Consider the following 24,923-nt stretch of genomic DNA (forward strand, 5'->3'; position numbering starts at 1 on the left):
TGGGCTTACTTCAAAAGGTTAGATGTTTTTGCGCACTGAAGAAGGCTTGGCTAATATTACGCTCGTTTTCTCGGCTGTTTAATTATATTATCATACAGAAAATTTCCTGCGAAGAATTTTGTCTGATAAATAAAAAGATCAAATAAACAAAAAGAAAAAGAACTTTCTATTCCCCCTTGTAAAATTTCCCCTGGAAAAATTCACTCTTGGAAATTCCCCTCCACGTAGAAAAATATCTCCATAGAAATCCCCCCGGAAAATTTCTGTATAGATTAAATAAAAAATACTATATGTAAGCAATGAGGAAATTTCATGCTTAAATTCCTTTCCCTAGGGGCTGTGGCAAGCATATCATCGCCAAAGTTAAAGTTATTGGGCTTTTCAATCATCCTGAACAAACTGACTATTCCAAGATTTTGATCGATGACTTTTGGGAAAAAGTAGTGAGAGAGAGGGTTTATTGCCCTCCAATATTTTTGATCACTTATATAAGGGAGTAAAACTGTTGACTTTCGTTGGATTAATCCCTCTTCTATTGTTCCAGGATCATTTTTTTATACGATCCCCCCCCCCCAAAAAAAATATAATAAACACATGCATGATCTTTATTCTAGGAAACAATGCAAACTTCTATATTTTTGCAGATAGGAGCTTGAAAGCTCTACAGTAAGGTTTTCTTACCTTTTAAGATTACTTTACCTTTTAGGGTTGTTTCTTTCCTTTTCTAAAAATCAGGCGAATTCTCTTAGGCTCGTAGCTTTTGATGGGTTCCATTGAATCAATGAATTTTATATATTTGGAATTAGCGTAAAAATCCGATTCTTTTTCAGAGTTTGTTTATATTAAAAATTCTCATTCTGTTTTTTTAGAGTTTTGGGTACTATTGGGCTGAGTCATTCATTTTTTTTTCGGTTCATTACCACCAACTGTTTGATAGTGCTTTAGGTAACAAAACTCAAATGCTTATCAGCTAACAGAAAGCCAGCATCACAAATTTGAAAATTTGCTTTGTTCCCTCAGGCCTTTGACCCTTGCAAGTTACACACGTTGGCTTGGGCTTTCAGTCTTCGCGAATAAATCATGGCTTTCATTCTCTCCTAAGTACGTTTTCCTGTCACCTAGACATAGCTTGACGTTACCGTTTGGCTTATTACGATTCGGCAGTAAGGCTACCACCCCTCACACGTTTTGTTATCAGGACTACAAATTTCAAGCAATTTGTCTTATCGTGCTTTATGTATTTTTATTTGATTTGGTTTTATTTTGATTTGTACCTGTGGTATTGACACCAAATAGGTATGGGCTGCGCAAACTCAGCGAGAAATATTTCACAGCGTTTAGTCACAGCAATTTTAACGTTTTTGTTCTGTTTTGTTTTTACTATTAAAAGTTAATTTAGGTTTAAATTAAGCCACAAACAGTTATTGGAATTATCTTTCTGTTTAGAGATATTAAAGATAATCTTGGTAAAAAACTAAATTATTGTGTCCAAACACGCAAACTGAAGAAAAGTGACAATTCGGATTTGATTCATTTTTCTGACAAGTTGCGAATGTTCACATTTTTTAAACTAATATTTTTCCCTCCTTCTACCTAAATTCTTTTTTTTGGAATCGCTAAAACAGTAATATTTTCATATTTCATTTTCTGAACATTATGCAGAATCGAAATTGTAATTCATTCGTGTTGACCTGTTCTCCCACCCCTGCCCAAAGAAAAATGATTGTCTAGAAATATGTAACTGCAAAGCTTGAATTGTCGGATCTTTTTTTTTTTTTTTTTTTTTTGTATCTAAGAAAGAACCCTTCGAGTTCATTTCTTTCGCGCTTTTTCTCCGGGTCAGATCATTCGCTCACTGGGCGGCTCTTCCATGCCTAAATTTAAGGATGATTTATTACACAGTCTTACTTTTGTTGCTTCGTGTGTTCCTTCTTTCATTCCACGTCATTGTTAAATAAAAGTATATATGAGAAATATTACTATGTTTTATTTTTTTCTACAACTGTCTTAGTTGAAAAATGTCCTTAATTCTTGAACTCAATTTGGTTACGTTTGGAACCTATTCTTTCAAGCTGATTCCACTCTAATGCTTTAGCTTATACAATTTTCCTTTGGCAAGGTTACAAGCGAAGGGGAAGTAGTTCGTGTCAGAGACAGTTATATGGCCATTGCTGAAGTTTGCTGGGGAGAAAAATGGGGAGGAAAAATTGTCAACTTAGCCCAATTGATTGAACTACTGATGACGTGTATATTATACGTAGTTCTTTGTGGCGATCTGATGGTAGGCACCTTTCCTAAAGGTAAGTGTGTTTAAATACATTTTAAGACCGCACTGGCTATGCATGACGTGGCCCGGGAAGTGTATTTCCCGAGTCTTTTATTTTTGTGTTTTGTTTCTTGTTTTTCAGTTTTTAGTTAGGGATTTTCAAGTCAGTATGAATTCCAAACTTTTGAAAGCATTGTTTCGGGTTAAAGTCTTAGTGGCTGTCACATCTGTCTCATAATTTGGACGTGTGTTGTATAAGAAATATATGAAAAAAAAAACATTATGAAAAAATTATATGAAAAATGAAATATATGAGTTATATGTAAAAAAAACAAGTTTAACAAAACACAAATTACTTCGTATATGAAAGGGGCTGCTTCCTCATCAACGCCCCGCTCTTTACACTAAAGTTCGACTCTTTCTCTTAACTCTACTTTTTAAAATAGTAAAAAACTTTAGCGTAAAGAGCGGGGCGTTGATGAGGAAGCAGCCACTTTCATATACGAAGTAATTTCTGTTTGTTTTAAGTTTTAATACCGCTCCTTACTTTCCGTTAAAAAAACTTTTTTTTTATTTAATTTCTGAACGTTTTTGGATCAATGCATGTTTTGATTTTGGCTCTTTTGGCTCAGATGAATAATTAACACGAAATTTGCAGATTTATTTTTTTTTGGCTAAATGGCTTTCTCATAGTTTTGATCGAACGATTTTGAGAAAAAAGGAAAGGGGCAGGAGGCCTAGTTGCCCTCCGATTTTTTGGTTACTTCAAAAGCCAACTAGAACTTTTAATTTTTTGCGAATGTTTTTATTAGTAAAAGATATACGTAACTTACAAATTAGCTTACGTAACGAACTTCTGTATTTTAATGTTTTATTACGTATATGAGGGGGTTCACCCCCTCGTCAGTACCTCGCTCTTTACACTAAAGTTTAAATTTTGTCCCAATTTCTTGAGAATGACCTCTGAATTACAAAACCCGTAGAATAAATAGTTGAAATTACTGAAAATACTTTAGCGTATAGAGAGGGGTATTAGGAGGAGGTGAGCCCATCATATGCTTAATAATTTCTGTTCGTTTTAAGTTTTAATGCTTCTCCTTACTTTCAGTTGAAAATTTTTTTTCATATTTATTTTTTTATTTTTTTTTAAATAATGCTAGAAAATCCTGCGTTCCCTTCATGAAAATTTTCTTCCCTTATGAGAAATTCCTCCAAGGAAAGTTCCCCCAACATATCTCTCTCTTCTCAACCCCCCCCCCCCCAACCTAAAAATCCCCCTGAAAACGTCTGTACACTTCCAAATAACCATTACTATATGTAAGCACTGGTCAAAGTTTGTAACTTATAGCCCCTCCCACGGGGACTGTGGGGGAGTTAGTCGTCCCCAAAGACATAGTTATAAGGTTCTTCGACTACGGTGAATAAAATGGCTATCTCAGAATTTTGATCCGGTGACGTTGGGAAAACAATTGGCGCGGGAGGGGGCCTAGGTGCCCTCCAACTTTTTTGGTGACTTAAAAAGGGCACTAGAACCTTTCATTTCTGTTAGAATGAGCCCTCTCGCAAGATTTTAGGACCACTGAGTCTATACGATCACCCCTGAAAAAAAAAAAAAAAAAAAAAAAAAAAAAAAAAAAAAAAAAAAAAAAAAAAAAAACAAATAAACACGTAGCATGATCTGTATTCTGGCAAAAAAAATGCGAAATTCCACATTTTTATAGATAGGAGCTTGAAACTTATACAACAAGGTTCTCTGATACGCTGAATCTGATGGTGTGATTTTTGTTAAGATTGTGTGACATTTAGGGGGTGTTTTCCCCCTATTTTCAAAAATGAGGTAAATTTTCTCAGGCTCGTAACTTTTGATGGGTAAAACTAATCTTGATGAAACTTATATATTTAAAATCAGCATTAAAATGCGATTCTTTTGATGTAACTATTGGTATCAAAATTCCATTTTTTAGAGTTTCGGTTACTATTGAGCCGGGTCGCTCCTTACTACAGTTCGTTACCACTAACTGTTTGATAATGAAAGAAAGGCTGAGATGGCTAGGCCATGTTCTGCGGATGAAGGATGACAGATTGCCGAAGAGTGTCTTTTTTGGCCAACCGTTCGGGGCTAAACGGAAAGTAGGTCGTCCTCGACTGGGTTGGGAGGATGTCATAAATAAAGATTTCAAGGGAATGGGAACTTCCTGGGCAGGTTTAAAGAGGGAGGCCTTGAATAAAATGGGTTGGAGGAGGAGCGTGCGTAGCTATGTCGGCCTCAGGTGGTTTGGTGCTGCGGTGAGTTATTAGTAGTAGTAGTAGTAGTAGTAGTAGTAGTAGTAGTAGTATAGAGGCGAGGGTGCTGGTCTGATCCTGGATATTCGATTAGCTTAAAACTTGTAAATATTATTCTCTTGGTCAATGAATAATATATTTTGTTGGAAGGAGGGTGGAGGGCTGGAAATAGACAAAAAGACTTTTATTCCTGATTAGTTATTACTTCGTATATGAAAGAGGCTGCTTCCTCATTAACGCCTCGCTCTTTACGCTAAAGTTTGACTCTTTCTCTCAATTCTTCTTTTTAAAACAGTAAAAAACTTTAGCGTAAAGAACGGGGCGTTGATGAGGAAGCAGCCTCTTTCATATACGAAGTAATTTCTGGTCGTTTTAAGTTTTAATGTCGCTCCTTACTTTCAGTTAAAAAAACTTGTTTTTTTTATTTAATTTCTGGACGTTTTTGAATCAATGCATGTTTTGATTTTGGCTCTCCGCAGAGGAATAATTAAAACAAAATTTGCATTTTTTTTTTTGGCTAAATGGCTTTCTCATAATTTTGATCGAATGATTTTGAGAAAAAAAGAGCGGGGGAGGAAGCCTAGTTGCCCTCCGGTTTTTTGGTTAATTAAAAAGGCAACTAGAATTTTTGATTTTTTACGAATATTTTTATTAGTAAAAGATTTACGTAACTTATAAATTAGCTTAAGTAAAGAACTTTTGTATTCTCATATTTTTATTACATATATGAGGGGGTTCCCCCCTTGTCAGATCCTCGCTCTTTACATTAAAGCTTAAATTTTGTCCCAATTCATTAAGAATGACCCCAGAATCACAAAAGCTGTAGAATAAATAGTTGAAATTACTAAACATACTTTAGCGTAAAGAGCGAGGTAGTAGGAGGAGGTGAGCCCCTCAAATGGGTAATAATTTCTGTTTGTTTTAAGTTTTAATGCTGCTCCTTACTTCCAGCTGAAAGAACTTTTTCATATTTATTTTTTCATTTTTTTTTTAAATAATGCTAGTAAATCCTGCGCTCCCTTCATGGAGATTTTCTTCCGCCATGACAAACTATCGATGGAAAGTTCCCCCAGCATATCCCCCTCTTCTCAACCCCTCCCCCAACCAGAAAAATCCTCCTGAAAACGCCTGTACACTTCCCAATAACCATTACTATATGTAAGCACTGGTCAAAGTTTGTAACTTGTTGCCCCTCCCACGGGGACTGTGGGGGAGTAAGTCGTCCCCAAAGACATAGTTATAAGGTTTTTCGACTACGCTGAATAAAATGGCTATCTCAGAATTTTGATTTGTTGACTTTGGTAAAATAATTAGCTTGGGAGGGGGCCTAGGTGCCCTCCAATTTTTATTTTAAAATGAGCCCTCTTGCAACATTCTAGGACAACTGGGTCGATACGATCACCCCTGGGAAAAAGAAAAAAAAAAACAAAAAAACAAAAAAACAAATAAACACGCATCCGTGATCTGCCTTCTGGCAAAAAATACAAAATTCCACATTTTTGTAGATAGGAGCTTGAAACTTCTACAGTAGGGTTCTCTGATACGGTGAATCTGATGGTGTGATTTTCGTAAAGATTCTATGACTTCTAGGGGGCGTTCCCCCCTATTTTCTAAAATAACGCAAATTTTCTCAGGCTCGTAACTTTTGATGGGTAAGACTAAACTTGATGAAACTTATATATTTAAAATCAGCATTAAAATGCGATTCTTTTGATGTATGTATTGGCATCAAAATTCTATTTTTTAGAGTTTTGGTTACTATTGAGCCGGGTCGCTCCTTACTACAGTTCGTTACCACGAACTGTTTGATATTTTAAACAAGCTCTTACGGATCACTCGCTAGACCGAGATCCACCGAGTCCCCAAACATCTAAAGTGTAAACTTTAAAAACAACACGCCTACCTGAGAAAATCAAAAGACTATGTCCACCTAATTTTTCAAATTCTTTAAGTACTAAGGATATCAAAATGAAAACATTTTTTAATCTTTATCTATCTTAGGTCTATTCATTTCTGAAAAAGGGGATTTTCAACGATCATTATTTTGGTTGTTTTTTTTTATTCCAAAGACCTTTCTTTTCGTAAAAAGTTATCTCTTCTATTGCCACACTAAATCGTGAAGATCAACTAGCGGGAACTTCTCTTTTTACACAGTTAAATAAAAAACAAGTTTTTCCTACTGAAAGTAAGGAGCAACATTAAAACTTCAAACGAACAGAAATTATTCCGTATATGGACGGGGCTGTCCCCTTCTCAACGTCTCGCTCTTTACGCTAAAGTTTCTTATTGTTTTGAAAATAGAGCTGTGAGAAAGAGACAAATCTTTCTTTAAACAAGAGTTAAGAGCTCATATGGCCTGATCTCTAGCAAAATTCTAAGAATCAATAGATTGATTTAAAAGGAAAATCAGAGGCTTAATGCCGGTCGGAATTTAAAAAAAAGAGGTCTGAGAGACGAGGTCCTTCTAAATATAAAAATTCATTAAGATCTGATCACCCGCTCGTAAGTTGAAAATACCTCATTTTTCAACTTTTTCCTCTCCCTTCATTCCCCTGATGGTTGAATCGGAGAAAACAGCTTTATCAAGTCAGTTTGTGCAGGTTTCTGAGACGCCTACCAATTTTCATCGTCCTAGCACGTCCAGAAGCACCGAACTCGCCAAAGCACTGGACCCACCTAACTCCCCCGAAGAGAGCCGATCCAGTCCGGTTACGTCAATCATGTATCTACGACATTTGCTTATTCTACCCTCCAAGTTTTATCCTGATCTCTCCACTCTAAGCGTTTTCCAAGATTTCTCGTTTTCCCCTCCAACTCGCCCAATATCACACCGGATACGGTCGGGATTTAGAATAAGAGCTCTGAGATACGAGGTCCTTCTAAATATCAAATTTTATTAAAAGTGGATCCGTTCTAATTATGTCAATCACGTATCTAGAGCTTGTGCTTATTCTTCCCGTCAAGTTTCATCCCGATCTCTCTACTCTAAGCGTTTTCCAAGATTTCCGGTTTTCAAGATTTCTATTTCCCCCCTCCAGCCCCCTATATCCCTGGATCCGATTCGAATTGAAAATGGAGCATCTGAGACAAAAGATCTTTCTATGTATCAAGTTTCATTAAGATCCGATCATCCATTCGTAAGATAAAGATACCTAAATTTTCACGTTTTCCAAGATTTCCGGTTTTCCCCTCCAAATCCCCCCAATGTCACCGAATCTGATCGGGATTTAAAATAAGAGCTCTGAAGCACAAGGTCCTTCTAAATATAAAATTTCATTAAGATCTGATCGACCGTTCGTAAGTTACAAATATCTCATTTTTTCTAATTTTTCCAAATTACCCCCCTCACCCCAAAGACACCGGATCCGGTCCGGTTATGTCATTCATGTATCTTGGACTTGTGCTTATTCTTCCCACAAAGTTTCATCTTGATATCTCCACTCTAAGCGTTATCCAAGATTTTCGGTTCCCCTCCCCAACTTCCTCTAATGACACTGAATCTGGTCAGGATTCAAAATAAGAGATCTGACTTACAAGATCCTTCTAAATATCAAATTTCATTGAGATCCGATCACTCCTTCGTAAGTCAAAAATACCTTTTTTTCTAATTTTTCAGAATTGACCCCCTCCAACTCCCCTAAAGAGAGTGGATCCGTTCCGGTTATGTAAATCACGTATCTAGGACTTTTGCTTATTCTTGCCACCAAGTTTCATCCCGATCCCTCCACTCTAAGCGTTTTCCAAGATTTTAGGTTTCCCCCTCTAACTCTTCCCAGTGTCCCCAGATCCGGTCGAAATTTAAAACAAGAGCTCTGAGGCACAATATCCTTCTAAATTTCAAATTTCATTAAGATCCGATCACCCGTTCGTAAGTTAAAAATACCTCTTTTTTCTAATTTTTCCGAATTAACCGTCCCCCCCACTCCCCACCAGATGGTCAAATTAGGGAAACGACTATTCCCTAATTTAATCTAGTCTGGCCCCTGATTCGCCTGCCAAGTTCCACCGTCCTAGCTTATCTGGAAGTGCCTAAACTAGCAAAACCGGGACCAACAGACAGACCGACAGAATTTGCGATCGCTGTATGTCACTTGGTAAATACCAAGTGCCATAAAAACCGTTTTTTAGAGTTTTGGTTACTATTTAGCCGGATCGCTACCACAGACCTTACTTACGGACGCTACCGGGACCTTACTTACAGTTCCTTACCACGAGCTGTTTGAACTGCAATTTCCTCAGATTTTTCTTTTGGTTGTTACTACGTATATGAGGGATTTGTTCCCTCCTCAGCACCTCTCTCTTGACGTTAAAATGTTTGTGAATTTGTAAAAAGCTAATTATTCTAATTAAACGGTCGTTGTGTGTTATTAGTGTTTTTAGTAATTTCAAAAGATCTATTTATTCTAATTAAACGGCTTTTGGGATTTAGGGGGCTTTTTCAAAGAATTGGACAACATTCGAACTTCAGCATAAAGTGCGAGGCATTGACGAGGGGGTGAATCCCCTGATATTATGTATATGAGGGAGTGACTATGGGAGTGTATATGGGGGATGACTCCTGAATACTCCTTTAGATAATGACTCCTTAAGATAATATTAAATGCTAAGATTGGGCGCAAAATAGCCCAAACAAATTACTGTTTATATCGGCCATTGTTTACCAAAATTCTAACTTTAGCGTAAAGAGCGAGGTACTGATGAGGGAAAGAAACTCCCTCATATACATAATATCAGGGGATTCACCCCCTCGCCAATGCCTCGCACTTTATGCTGAAGTTCGAATGTTGTCCAATTCTTTGAAAAAGCCCCCTGAATCCCAAAAGCCGTTTAATTAGAATAAATAGATCTTTTGAAATTACTAAAAACACTTTAGTGTAAAGAGTGAGATATTAATGAGGGGGTGAGCCCCTCTCATATACGTAATGATTTCTGTTCGATACAATTTTTAATGTTGCTCCTTACTTTCAGCTGATAAAACTTGTTTTTTAATTTAATTTCTGATTGTTTTTAAACAATTCTGGGAAATCCAGCGCCTCCTTCATGAAAATTCTGTTCCCCCATGGAAAATTCCTCCATGGAAAGATCTTCCCACGTAACCCTCTCCCCCTGACACCAGAAGTGTTCTTTTTTCACACCAGAAAAAAAAACCTGAAAATGTCTGTATACTTCCTATTAACCAATACTACGTGTAAACATAAAAATAATAGCTATTGGACGGCTAAGTAGCGAGACAAATAAATAAAAAAGAACACTATGCGCTGTAAGGCTGTCAAAATGGCGTGTTTGCAATGTTGTGGGAAATTCTTAGGTTGTTAAGCTGACATATTCAGGAAATATTCAAGGGGGGAAGGTTATGTAGATGTTGAATTAAAACTTGGCGGAAAACGTACTGTTAGTATCCAGTCGATCGAAATAGCATGTCTTCAACATCTTGGGAACTACTTCGGGGTTGGAGTTGAGACTTTCAGGCACTGTTTAAGAAAGGAAAAGGGAGGATAAGAAAAATTGAAGCTTGGTATCGGGGAAATTTTTTTCATTTAGGAGCATTATTGCCTACGTCGTGACTCGGCCAAAGAGAAAAGGAAAGGAGGAGATTCTAAAATATTTTTGTCTCCACTCAAGGTAGAAAGAATATTTTGCGCTATAATGTTCTATGATACTTTTGATACATGCACGGTTGAGTAGTGAGATAAATCAAGAGACTCTGTGTGCTGCCAGGTTGTCAAAATATTGCATCTGCAATATCATTACAAAAGGTTAAGGCATTAAGTTGAAACTTTCAACATATGTTGATGGGGAGAGATGAGTGGACATCGAGTTATGGCTTGGAAAAAAAGTGGAAATAATATAAAAGACATAGGTCTTCTTTGCATAGTAATACGAGGAATACAATACGAAGGTACGCCTTGGCTTCTGAACCATACAGATAAGAAATCTTCTGTGATTCTGGCTCTGAGGAGATACAACATGCCAGCCTTTCTAATGTCCATCGAGTCGGCTAGGCATGTTTTTGCACTACCTCGTGTGTCAGAACTGAGTTAGTTTTCGTGTTATGCCATCAAATTTTGGCAACTTAAACTTGGCCTGTTTTTATATGAGTTTAGCAATTAGTTAGTACACCAAGTTTGGACTTGGTTTAGATTTGCACCAAATCAGGGTTCATCTTCTTTGCTCATTCTTTCGAAAGCTATGTAAAATCCATATCTAGGATTGATTTGTTTTGGGCCCAATCAAGACCGGCCTCGTTTTTAAACATCTGGTTTTCTTAGACGTAGCACCTGCATGTCTTATTTTATTTTTAGGGAGTTAGGGTATAGCTGATTTTTGGACTTAATCGAGACTTTTCTGGTTTTTGCAGAGAGTCAAGACTTTTTGCACTGAAAAAGTCCGCAGTTTGGACGCGACTATTTTTTATACCAAACAAGGACCTAAGCTTGTCTTTATATTTAGTCACGAGTTTGGTATTTTGTATTCAGATATTCTACAGCTTTAACATTCTCACTTTTGTACTGGCTCAGAGATTTACTTCAGTTTTGCACCGCAATCCCAAAATTTCACAGCATTGAATAAGCTAGTTTTTGCACTATGTTAGGACTTAGCTTGTTAATCCAAAACATTTGTATTTTGTTTGTGTATGTGTCATGATACTTGCAATACGTGGCTGCAATTATATTTAATACTTTTTGTAAGATTATGTAATTAAATTATTATTTAATTATTATTTAATTATAAATTATGTATTTAAATTTTTGTAATATTTAAACTTTTTGTAAGATTATGTTCTAACGAAGTACAACACACCCCTATTTTCTACTACAATGTAGTCTATGTTTAAAGAACGTGCTAATTGTGCAATTTGAGACCCTTTTGCCGTTTAAGTCAAAAAATTATTGTCTTGTCAAGCTATTGTAATCATGTTTTTATTTTGTATTTTTAGTATGCATATATACATATATATATATATATATATATATATATATATATATATATATATATATATATATATATATATATATATATATATAAATTCTATTTCAGGTATAATCGATCAACGTTCGTACATGATGATATTGGGCGTTATTCTCATTCCTTGCGCTTTCCTGAAGAATCTTCGTCACGTTTCGACTCTCAGTTTTTGGTGCACAATGGCTCACGTAGTCATAAATGTCGTCATTATGGGGTACTGCCTTGGATTTATTGGGCAATGGGGCTGGGAAAAGGTGAGTTGCCATTTTATAAGGGTAAAAATAGTATGGCAAAATCTGTATATATTTTCACATAATTTGCTTGCATAATTTTTATAATTCTTTTGCTTTAAATTTAATAATTTATACGATTTTCTCTCACATAATTTCTGCATGCCTGGCTTTCTTTAAATCACTTAAGAAGACAAGTACGACTGTTTAGATTTTCGGGGGTCAACCAAATAAGTCTACTTTTAACTTTTTTCATAGTTTTGGCGGCACTTTAACTCTCCAAATTGCCCTAAAATAAGTTTTGAATAAGTTTATTTCCCTAAACGATATTATTCTGAATTATTTTGACTTTTCTGAGGCTGTTATGAATGTCTTCTTTTCATATTTTTTTTTATATTTTACAACAGAAGCACTTTCATTATTTACTAGCATTAATCTGGAATCAGCAGGCACTAGATTTAGGGAATAGTTGCCATTTTATTAGGTCAAAACTCAGTATTCTATGTATTCTTACCGGCTCTAACTAAAATCAGGTCTTTGGTACCTGGATTGGTGCTCCTTTGGATCTGATTGCGCGGTAGATGCTTGCTAATTCAGGTACCCTCTGAAATCCAATAAATAAGAAAAGTGACACAATAATATTTCCTCCTATGTAGGATAAAGCAGCCATTGATACTTTTTTGCTGAAATGAATATATTATTCTTATAATTGCAAATTTTTGGTTCTTGGGGGGGGAGATGAGGAGGTAATACTTCAACGGAAATATGTCTTGAGGAATGGCCTTAGCCAGTAATAATCCTATTGGGCCCCTTTATACATGGGAGTATCACTACGTCATCTGCATTACTTTTTTATTTTCATGAGCGAAGAATATACCTTTAAGTTCTTATATACTAAAACTGGCTTCAAAGAAGAACCCAAAGAAGCCTACTTGGGGACTGAAGAGCCGACTTCAGTTTTACCGAATATTACCTGCTTGCGCTTTACCTACAAATTTTACATTCTGTACAAACTAATGTTTTATGTTTCCTAGATTCTGTAACAAGCTTAGAGCTTTAACTTGCATTGAAACGACAATATATTTACATTATCGGGTTTATTAGTTTGAGATATATCCATATGGCGAGCCAGAATAAAGAAATTACATAGATTTTTACCTAGAGAATGATCTAAACTTGCTTAAAAAATAAGACTTTTTTGTGTTTGCACATGTTTTTGAAAAACCTTTTCAATATGTTTTTTAACTTAAAAATCAATACGGAACATTTTTTTATAATTTGATTCTGTAGATTGATAAAGCTGAATCTGCGAGCCCTCTGTATCACTGTGCCAATGACACCATGACACATTCAGTCATCCAAAAAAAAAAAAAAAACGCAAAACAATCCAAGCCTCATTGCACCTTCAGACAGTTTTTTTTGGAAATTGAAAGTGGTCTGATACCTGGATGGTTAGTTTCAATGTATCAAAACAAAGGAGCTGAGGATCTCCCAATCAAAAGTATCTTACATACGCCCCACTTCATCTTCATGAATGAAGCTATAAAGAAGGTCGACGAGATTCGTCTCTTTGGAATCCACTTCTCCAAAGATCTCTCAAAGAAAATTCACCTTGATCGGATGGAAGCCTCTGTTGCAAGAGAGATAGGGATCGCACTTCACTGCATAAGCCTTTTACCGCTGAGCTCGATCCTCGCACTTTAAAAAGTCTCACATCAGACCCATGACTGAGTTTGTATGCTCGCTGTATGCTGATACCCGAATTCGCTTTTGGTACAACTCTAAAGGACCCGGAGTAGGGCTAATAGGGCAGGTTCAATCGTTCCGCACGACTCTTCAGTGTATTAGTAAAAAATTTGATGTAGCATCGAAGGCTGTTTTCTAATATAGCCTCTATATCAAGACCTATCCCGTATTGTGCTCCTCATTTTCCTAGTGACAATACTGGCACGAAGGCATAAAGCTTGGTCCAGTTATCATTGGGTTGGCACACCGAGAACAGGGTATTCGAAGAACAGCTTCATTCGACGTTGCACTTCGATTCGAAATAGATCTTCCTGGGGAAGTTATCCCTAAGAGTTTCTCTGTGACTTTAAAAGGAAGGTTCAACAGTCATCTAAAACCTCGATAAAAGACCAGTGGCAAATTAGATATTTAATTATACCCGGCACCGTGAATTTTGGAATAAAAAAACAAGAACAGTTGTCGGCTAATGTTTAAGCATTAAAACCACAAGACTACAGAAAAATACCATATCAAAACGTGTACTGGGCGCATATATCTTGTGAACAAAATTTCACATATGAACAGCTTCACACTCTGTTTAGAGGTGCAAGGACTTCATGACACTGTTAGAGGAGGAATGTAATTATTACGCGGGAGCCCCTTCTAGATCAATCTTCTCAACTTCCAAGTGATTTTGATTGTATTGTTACCTTTCAGAAAATAAAATTTGGGTCTATTATTTAAGAAATATTCACTTAACTCTGCGACAAATAACCAAAATTTCTCATTAAGAATATGAATCTTAGAAACAAAACCTGATGTTTCGTTAAGAATATTTTTGCTTCATTTTTTAAACCTACAAACTGGGTAGCTTCTGTATATTTATGTTCAAGTAATTCTTCTAAATCCTTCTCAAATTTAGTTTCACCTAGCTAGATGTATCAAAGAGAATAGAAAACACCTATTAGAGTAAGCTGGTGCTAATACTGAAAGGATAAACAAGGATGCTGAACTAGACTCTAAAGTCCAAACTAGCTGTGCTGATATCCGGTTTATGGCCCTTCAGCCAGGAAGTCTAATGACGTAGAGAGTTGTAGGCTAGCCATCGCGTGCTTTTACACCTCCTTCCTGTTTAGTTTCCAAGTTTCTCCTGGTATCAACTTAGAGCTGGGTCGAGTCTGAGTTAGCTTACAGAGTCATACCACTTATCCTCCTTCCAATCGAAATAAACTGTGACACCAAGACTTGACCGCTGTCCTTACGGGTATAGGATTATTTTCGGCGTTCTAACAACTCGGCTACGTAGCATTTCAACTTCAACTTCAACTTTTTATTTATTCAACTCAAAAAATACACAAACAATATTATGCCCCAACAGAGAGCAGAGCTCGTAAGACTGGGACAGTGCAAAAACATAAGAAAAAACATCAACATCTCATCGTAATAATGATTTCAAAATATAATACGGTAGAAGACACACAAAATAGAAAAAAAAACTCATAAAAGATAAGTAAATATATAAATATCGGGCAGGAGGGGCGTGGGAGGCCGTCCCAGACACAGGGACACAAAAACAAACACACAAATAAGAAGATCAAATAATTTAAATTATTTAATTTAAATTTCCATCATCAATGGTGAATAATCAAAATTTTAGCAAACAATCTTTAATATTTGCTTTTTTAAATTTAGCTGAGATTTTTGGGATGGATCAAACAGAATTTTATCATTCAGCTTATGATTGTTAGCAATGAAGGGTATTTGGTATCTAATCGAAAACCTTGACCTTTCAGAGCTTACAAAAGGAATTTGATACATCCTAGACCTCCGACAATCCGAACGAGGAAGTAAGATTAACAGAGATTTGTCATAGAAATAATTTTTAGAATTTTGGATTTGAAAATGCCATATGGAAGTATTTAATATTCGTATATCATTTAAATCCAACAAATTTAAGAAGAGGAATAATGTTTTAGTTTCCGAAACATTTTGTTGATGTAGTTCTTTTTTTAGCCTATCCTAGACTGTTGCAGACGTGTCTTTCAGGGTAATTTTAACATGCAAGGGAGGGTAAAAAAAATTCCTCAAAAGGGCTACCAGCCTAAAGACAACTACCCTATTAGCCTGACAAGAATTTCCCAATCTATATTAGGCCTACCTGGTGTAAATTTGAATTTGTATTCAAGTGATTTTTAAAAACAGATAAAGCTGATTAATTATCACTGACAAAAAACTTCAGCTTTAATTCAATAATGTCGTAAATCAATTATCCAATTCTCTATGAAATTTTCCACTTTTCTGTGTTGTCATCAGATGCTGAACTGTCAGTGGCGCAAATAGATTTTAATCCCTGCTTTTCCTGGAAGATACAATCCTTAAAAGTTTCCCACTGAAACACACTATAGGACTCTCCTTTGTACATAGGTATCGCTGAAACTGGACATCTACACTTTCCCAATTGCCTTGGGTGTCATTGTGTTCAGCTACACATCTCAAATTTTCCTGCCAACATTAGAAGGGAACATGAAAGAGCCGAACCGGTTTCATTGTATGCTGAAGTATAGTCATATAGCTGCTGCAGTTTTCAAATCTCTTTTTGGATATGTTGGATTCCTCACGTGGCAAGAAGACACAGAAGAAGTTATTACAAATAATTTACCAACAAATTTCAAAGGACTTGTAAACTTTGTTCTAGTAGCTAAGGTAATTGTTCGTATGATATTGCTAGATTTCTAACGGGTGTCAGATGCAACATTTTGCTCAGGGTGTGACAGTATGAACCAATGAAAAATTTAGCACTGCTCCCCTTTCTTAATTTAAATTTTTCTGGACTATTATATTAATTTTTATAATATATTAATATACTAATATATTTTTTTTTTGTAATGGCCAGTTAAATTGGCAGAATACTAAAATTTCCGCTTGGGGAGGACATTTATTTTTGTTTTAGCCCAGCAAAATGTGTAAGACGTATTGGAGGAAGAGGAGGGAAAGTGAGCTGGGATTTCTTTAGATAAAATATAAAATAAAAGCAATTTTCTGTTCTATAAGCTGTGGATAGATTCAGCCAATATAAAATTTTCCACAAGAACAAGGAATGCTATAGACACCACTCCAATTTTCCGAGAGTCCAGTTTTTCCCACAGCTCAGAATGCTACTCAAGTGTCTAACTGATTCAAAGCAAGATTCAATATTTACGTAAAATTCGTACAATAGTATATAGTACAATGGTAATTATGGTTCATAAAATGGTACATAAGGCAAAGAAATATAACTATTTGTCACTTTTGAGTAGGACGACTTTGGTGCTTCGTTAAATTTATTGTTATCTTTACTGTGTCTAATTTTTATTATTTTATTTACGAGTTTAGCAGGATAACAATTACCACTATTGTTTGCCAAAAAGAAGTGGCAAATAAGCAAAAGGGGGTGTCAGGAAGAATTTAAGTGAAGGGCCTTCGTATGGACATTTTAGATTTTTTTTTTTTATTTGGACAGTCAATAAAAAAGCGAATTCCCTTACACATAGTCGTTTATATTTGAGCTTCCAACTATTCACTTACCTTTCCTGTGGGGTCTACTCTGGAATTGGTATGGTAGCACGTTCTTGTGGGTGTGAATAGAACGTCCCCTTAACAGTAGTATTGCTGTTTGATTAGGTTTTAAGCAATGTTCAGTTCTCATTCAGTTCAATGTTCAGTTCACGTTCTTGTGGGTGTGAATAGAACGTCCCCTTAACAGTAGTATTGCTGTTTGATTAGGTTTTAAACAATGTTCAGTTCTCATTCAGTTCAATGTTCAGTTCACGTTCTTGTGGGTGTGAATAGAACGTCCCCTTAACAGTAGTATTGCTGTTTGATTAGGTTTTAAACGATGTTCAGTTCTCACTACAACTCTGTTCAAAACTGCGATATTTGAGCTTCCAACTATTCACTTACCTTTCCTGTGGGGTCTACTCTGGAATTGGTATGGTAACACGTTCTTGTGGGTGTGAATAGAACGTCCCCTTAACAGTAGTATTGCTGTTTGATTAGGTTTTAAACAATGTTCAGTTCTCACTACAACTCTATTCAAAAATGCAATATTTGAGCTTCCAACTATTCACTTACCTTTCCTGTGGGGTCTACTCTGGAATTGGTATGGTAACACGTTCTTGTGGGTGTGAATAGAACGTCCCCTTAACAGTAGTATTGCTGTTTTATTAGGTTTTAAACAATGTTCAGTTCTCACTACAACTCTATTCAAAAATGCAATATTTGAGCTTCCAACTATTCGCTTACCTTTCCTGTGGGTCTACTCTGGAATTGGTATGGTAACACGTTCTTGTGGGTGTGAATAGAACGTCCCCTTAACAGTAGTATTGCTGTTTGATTAGGTTTTAAACAATGTTCTGTTCTCATTCAGTTCAATGTTCAGTTCACGTTCTTGTGGGTGTGAATAGAACGTCCCCTTAACAGTAGTATTGCTGTTTGATTAGGTTTTAAACAATGTTCAGTTCTCATTCAGTTCAATGTTCAGTTCACGTTCTTGTGGGTGTGAATAGAACGTCCCCTTAACAGTAGTATTGCTGTTTGATTAGGTTTTAAACGATGTTCAGTTCTCACTACAACTCTGTTCAAAACTGCGATATTTGAGCTTCCAACTATTCACTTACCTTTCCTGTGGGGTCTACTCTGGAATTGGTATGGTAACACGTTCTTGTGGGTGTGAATAGAACGTCCCCTTAACAGTAGTATTGCTGTTTGATTAGGTTTTAAACAATGTTCAGTTCTCACTACAACTTTATTCAAAAATGCAATATTTGAGCTTCCAACTATTCACTTACCTTTCCTGTGGGGTCTACTCTGGAATTGGTATGGTAACACGTTGTTGTGGGTGTGAATAGAACGTCCCCTTAACAGTAGTATTGCTGTTTGATTAGGTTTTAAACAATGTCCAGTTCTCATTCAGTTCAATGTTCAGTTCACGTTCTTGTGGGTGTGAATAGAACGTCCCCTTAACAGTAGTATTGCTGTTTGATTAGGTTTTAAACAATGTTCAGTTCTCATTCAGTTCAATGTTCAGTTCACGTTCTTGTGGGTGTGAATAGAACGTCCCCTTAACAGTAGTATTGCTGTTTGATTAGGTTTTAAACAATGTTCAGTTCTCACTACAACTCTATTCAAAACTGCGATATTTGAGCTTCCAACTATTCACTTACCTTTCCTGTGGGGTCTACTCTGGAATTGGTATGGTAACACGTTCTTGTGGGTGTGAATAGAACGTCCCCTTAACAGTAGTATTGCTTTTTGATTAGGTTTTAAACAATGTTCAGTTCTCATTCAGTTCAATGTTCAATTCACGTTCTTGTGGGTGTGAATAGAACGTTCCCTTAACAGTAGTATTGCTGTTTGATTAGGTTTTAAACAATGTTCAGTTCTCATTCAGTTCAATGTTCAGTTCACGTTCTTGTGGGTGTGAATAGAACGTCCCCTTAACAGTAGTATTGCTGTTTGATTAGGTTTTAAACAATGTTCAGTTCTCACTACAACTCTATTCAAAACTGCGATCCGAAGTGCTTGGAAGCAAATTCCTCTCTGCCTTATTGAACCTTGAATTGATGTTAGCCTTTTCGACTACGGAAATAACATACCGTTAATTTCTTATGATTCTCAAGTATTTCAAAGATCAGTTAACGTAGTTTCTTTTGGTCCCGATAATATCTAGCGTTTCAGTTCGTCTCCACGGAAACGTGCTTCTTGTTTCGGGTTACCCTCACTTCTCCCATGAAACTCTCCGTATTGGTCCTCAATTATTTCTGAACCTTCTTGGCTGAAATACTGCGCCTTGCGGCTGACTCGACTACTAGGGTTATTATGTCGCTTGTAGTCTCAGCTGAAAGAAGAGCTGGTGTCACTGGGTAGGTTTGATCAGCAGCTTCTTCGTGCAAAAGGTCAATTTCATGAGACTACTCTGGGTACTTTCTTTTCCGTGAATGTATAGCTTATCCATGAGCGTTTGACTGGTTGGCCACAACCCGACCCATGAGGACGGCTGGGGAGTAAACTAAAACTTCCTTTGCCCACAAATTTTTCCCTTGTCCCGCTATAAAATTTTTCCACGTATTCTTAATGAAAGTGAATCCAGTACTTATTTTTCTATTTCTCCAAGTATTTTTTTCAAGTGTCTTTTAGACTATTAACCGATATTAGTTAAAGATAAAGAAATTTTTTTAACGGAATTGAAGAGTGAAGTTGGAAAACGAACAAATATTGATCTTTGTTTTTACAATTTTTCGAACTAGCACTTTACTGAAAACGAAAGATAAATCCCTCAAAAATAGGATACTCCACTATGAGTAAAAAGGAAATCCTTGACTCCTGTAAAAATAAATAAATAACTACAAGGTTAATTTTTAAGGCTTTAGATAGTCTTTCTCCATACCATGACATCTATTTCTTTCAATATATAGTCTAGATTTTCGGAAAATCTCAAGCAAGATATGCTTTTAGTCAGGCTCTGGTTTTTCAGAGTTATGCAAATAAGTCTCTAGTTTAAATTGTTGACAGTGATTTCGACAATTATTTTGTAAATATTGTTTACAAAATAATAATTTTTAAATCTGAATATTAGTTATTATTTCTGATCAATATATAGCCGGAACGTTTCTCACTAGAAATTCTCTTAACAGATGCCCTTTAAAATTATGCTCTCTACGATCCTTGGTTGACCCTCTAATGGGTTGTTGTGGCTTCTGCACCCGTGATATTTTGAGTAGGTAAGGTGTATGAGCTTTCCACTCAATAGTGTAGTCTAAGTGGTTAAGTTGTGTGATATTATTTGAGTTTTCTTACTTTTAGTGTTATAACTTTTTTTCAACTTTCTTAGTTGTACTCCTAGCTTGCTTCACTTTTTACTGAGTATTCAAGTAAGCTATTATTAGTTTGTTAAAACTATATTCAGTATCGTTTTGAACATAAGAATTAAATTGTAATTGTATCTATTTTTCCTGGAACAAGACAATAGAAATGGTACTGGAACAAGGCAATATTTTCATTTCTGTAGTAAAAACAAAATAATAGTATAGCTACTTTGAAAACACTTCCGGAATCATTTTCAATGGAAAACGAAAAGGCTCAATATGAACTAATACAGATATGAACAATTAAAGAGGGAGTAAAATGTTTTTACAAGCGCAAATAGAGTTTTTACTTCGTTCATTTTTTGTTTAAAAAAATTCTTTCAGATAGTATGACTCAATTTTTTAAATTAATAATGGCAAAATATGCTTTTTAAAATATAAATAAATTGACTCTTTCCAACCAAAAATTCTTTTCTTTCTTCAAAAAAAGGACAAAAGTATACTTCTTTGAAGTACTAAATTAGTTTTGCAGCGTATTAACTTATTTACTTTTGAAGAAAAAAGAAGAGAATAGTTTTAACCTATCTTTCATTTTTTTGAAGCCTGGAATGGGATGAAGCGTATGCATTTTCGCAACATACAAATTTTGTAATTCACTTGTTAAAATGTAAACAGTCTTGACTTTTATAATTTATTTCTCTTTTCTTCATTGACAAAAAGTACTTCCCAAAGATACGCGGTTTAAACGTAATTCTCAAAGATCTTAATTTTTCAAATTCACAGTCGATCATTAGAAAAAAAACATTAAAAGCGTCAAAATATTTGTTCTTAAAGATTTTAAACAAAAACTAGTAAAATATGCGAAAAAATTTCTCTTTGGCAACTTTAACTGAACCCAGTAAATATGAAATGCGCAATTTGGCCTTCAATCCACAGACATAGACACACAGATTTGACTGCTAAAAATATGGTTGTACATCTAGTACGCATTCTTTGGTTTGTATAAAGCAAATTTTTCTTCCAGGCTCTTCTATCATACCCTTTGCCCTACTACGCAGCCATAGATTTACTAGAAAAGGCCTTCTTCCAAGGTAAACCAGAAACAATTTTCCCTTCAATGTGGGACCAGAACAGAGACCTCAAAAGCTGGGGCGTGGCTTTTAGAGTATTTATGGTCCTCGTCACTGTGATGATGGCAGTGGCGATTCCACATTTTAATATTTTAATGGGTTTCATTGGCAGTTTTACAGGTACAATGTTGTCATTTATTTGGCCATGCTACTTTCATCTGAAGCTGAAGGGTAAGACCCTTCATTGGGGGACAGTAGCTTATGATTGTTTTGTTATTTTCCTTGGAGTGATATTTGGTATAGTAGGAATGTATACATCAGGTAGGGCTTTAAATGAAGCTTTTAAGATGGGGTTACCACTATAACATATCTTAGAGATTATTTTCATAATGCAGTCGTAACTTCGGTGTAACTTTTAAATCCAGCAAATCTAGCAGAGCAATTGTAAAATAGCGCACCGTAATTTTAACTCCACTATATCAGTTGTAAATAAGTGCACTGTAACTTTAAATACGCTAGAACTCACTGTAACTTGGGCGTAAGGTGAATTTTTTTATGCTTGACCCCAGGTACCAATTTCCTGGTTTTCTGCATTCGGCCGAGAGTGATGCACGGGGCTAGGGAAAATCATCCAACGCCACTCTGTGTTTTCCCCCCAGATTTTTCATTAAAGCACCCATCTGGACCTTGGTCGATACTGGCTGAGGTTACATAGTTAAAACACCCGTCTGCGTCCCAAACCCAATAATCCACTAACGCCATGAATATTTTCTCCGAAGGATATAGTATTGCATGTTCAGTTTGCCAATCACTTGGCTCCCTTGTCGTAAATTAATGCTTGATAATTAACAAATTCAGTAGAATCTAGTATAGCAGTCAAGATAGAAACTGCAAATATTAAAGAAAAAACAAACCAAAGTAAATTGACATTGAAAATTTAAAATCATCTTTAATGACCATACTTTCGAAATTAATGGTAGCTGTTGCTCACTATTATCATCTTTCGAAGTGTACTATAGTCATGGGAGCAGGATTTGTAATTCTCGGTGAGTTTTTCCACTGATTCCATCTGATGAACATTCTAAGAATGATTCAGCTCATAAAACAGTCTAGAAGGTGTTGGTGTGTTTCTAGAGGTGCTTTCTCCATAAACTTCCTTAAGCCTACTTAAAAAGTTTTCAAGAAGAGGACGCGGAGACTAAGATTAAAAAAAAAGCTTTTTACTGGAAAAACATGATATGCTTTCTGTATTATACAAACCTTCCATTTCTTGAAAGCCATCACGGCCGAGTGGATTGGTATGCTGGATTCAGGATTCTTTGTCTGAAAGGACGCAGGTTCGAATCCCAGTGTACCTAAATGTTTAGTTTGGGATGGGGGTCATTGGCGTGACTCTGTAAGCTTAGCCAGAGTCGACCCAGCTCTAGGGTACTTGGAGAAATCTGGGGAAGGTAAACAGGAAGGGTATGCAAAAGCACAGGATGGCTAGCCCTCATCCAGCCATTGCACTTCCTGGCTGAAGGGCCAAGAAACGGAGATGAGCACCGCCGGTAGGGACTGTAAATTATAATGCGCATCCTTATCTTTTTCCATTTCTTGAACATTTTTTGGTAGAAGGGGAGGGGGGCATTCATAAAAAGCGTACAATTGTTTCTGCTCGATTCTGAATCAGGTTATTTTTGATCGATTCTGGCTCACATGATTTCTCTTGGCTTGTAACGCAATAAGCTTAGCATAGGCTTGAAGGTAGGCGCAGTCCCCCTTTAATGCGTGATAACACATGGTTATTCCAAGTTTTAATCTGTTTAATATATTTGACATAAAGAAGTTTGAAAACATGCCAGAATCAAAAACATTCTCTGCAACGATTAGATTAAATTGAAAGTGTGAAATATCGTTCATTATACCACTTGGAAATGCAAATTGGCTGTATTAACTAAAATGTTTGTTTTTTTAAGCAAAAGGCAGTAAATTTGAAGCTCTGAGTAGATTGGGGTAGGGGAGCAGCATGTGCAGTCTTGTTGGCCTCGTGTTGGCATTTAGTTGTTAGTAGTAGTAGTAGTAGTACTCGAAGTGTTTTTAAGTTTATGTTTGGTATATTTAAATGTTGTGATATGATTTTTATGTCTTCCAAGTCACAAGTCTTCCAGAAAACTACTAAGTCTTCCATTTAGTGCGGTGATTTACATTGTCTTCCATCTCATGTTCTTTGTAAGTGTTTTCTACCTATATTTTAATTTGTCTTTGGATTTAGATTAAGCCTGTGTTTAATTTTCATGCAATGATAGTGCGCGTATTTTGGCGTTAAAGCTGCTTTCCCCCCTAATGCGGATTTATATATATATATATATATATATATATATATATATATATATATATAAAGGAAAAGTATCACTTCTGCATGGAAATGCTAGGTGTCATTCCGCCAAACTAACTAAAATGTGGAGAAAGACCTCAAAACACGACATCTTTGTCACCCCTTCGGTTTTATACCTTTTTCTTACCTATATAAGCTTACTTTATGGATGTCCCTCTGTTCTACTAATTGCCTTGAAATACTAGCATCATAATTTTTGAAGCTAAAGAAAGTGGCACTCTTTAGCTTTTTGTGTTAAAATTAGTAAACTTCGGGGAAAAAGAATTTTCTAGTCTCAATGTACATTTTTTCTGTAAGATAGTGAGTTTAACAATGTGAAGTGGCAACCCTGAAAACAGTTGAAAGATATGGAAATCAAATTTGTTTCATGAACCTCTTATGGTCCATAGAGGCACATTACACATGCTCAACAGCTCAAAGGCTTATGTGTCCAATTTTAGGTTTAATCTTCTGCATTCATGCCAAAAGATGTTAAAAAAAAACATTTGAATCCCCTTTGAGAGTTCACCTGCATCAGACTGATGTAGGGGTGAACTGTTTTCCAACCCACTTAAAGCTTATGCTTTGCTTGTTTTCCAAGAAATTCTCAAACTAAAAAAAAAATTGATATTTTTTTTAAATAACATTATCTGCGAACCATACACAATGATATTTTGGAGTATAGGATTACATATTATAGCGAAGGACATTTCCTTTTCAGCATCTTAGCAAATATGTTTTCAGGTTCTTGACACATTTTGAATTTTTACAGTAGATATTTGTCCATGTTCGTAACATTTGTTTTTGACAACTTGAAAATCAAGATCTGACCAATTTTCTCAAAAGAATATTATCGGTTTAACCATTTAAATGGAAATGCGACAACGGAAAAGCGAATGAATATTTGCTAGATGTTTTCCGGAGAAATTGCTTATGGATTGTTCTGGGTACCTGGCCGACTGACCGTATTTCAAACAGTAGGCTATACGAAAAATGTGGTTCAATTCCGCTTTCTAAGGCTATAATGAAAGAAAGGATGAGATGGCTAGGGCACTTTCTGCGGATGAAGGATGACAGATTACCGAAGATTGTCCTTCTCGGCCAACCGTCAAGAGCTAAACGGAAAGTAGGTCGTCCTCGTCTGGGATGGGAAGATGCCATAAAGAAAGATTTAAAGGAAATAGG

The 24,923-nt window shown here is 35.9% G+C and overlaps 1 protein-coding gene across 1 annotated transcript in view; it reads left to right on the forward strand.

The window, feature by feature from the left end:
* The window catches only part of LOC136034382 (vesicular inhibitory amino acid transporter-like), a 47,708-nt gene extending 23,997 nt beyond the window's left edge, over nt 1-23,711 (forward strand). The window contains exons 3-6 of the mRNA XM_065715529.1: nt 2,120-2,300; nt 11,588-11,769; nt 15,895-16,173; nt 21,337-23,711. Of these exons, the coding sequence (XP_065571601.1) occupies nt 2,120-2,300; nt 11,588-11,769; nt 15,895-16,173; nt 21,337-21,747 (1,053 nt within the window). The 3' untranslated portion in view covers nt 21,748-23,711. The remainder of the gene's footprint in view (nt 1-2,119; nt 2,301-11,587; nt 11,770-15,894; nt 16,174-21,336) is intronic.
* Nucleotides 23,712-24,923: the final 1,212 nt, after the last annotated feature.

The sequence above is a fragment of the Artemia franciscana genome, chromosome 13, assembly GCF_032884065.1.
Source record: "Artemia franciscana chromosome 13, ASM3288406v1, whole genome shotgun sequence".
Lineage (NCBI taxonomy): Eukaryota > Metazoa > Arthropoda > Branchiopoda > Anostraca > Artemiidae > Artemia > Artemia franciscana.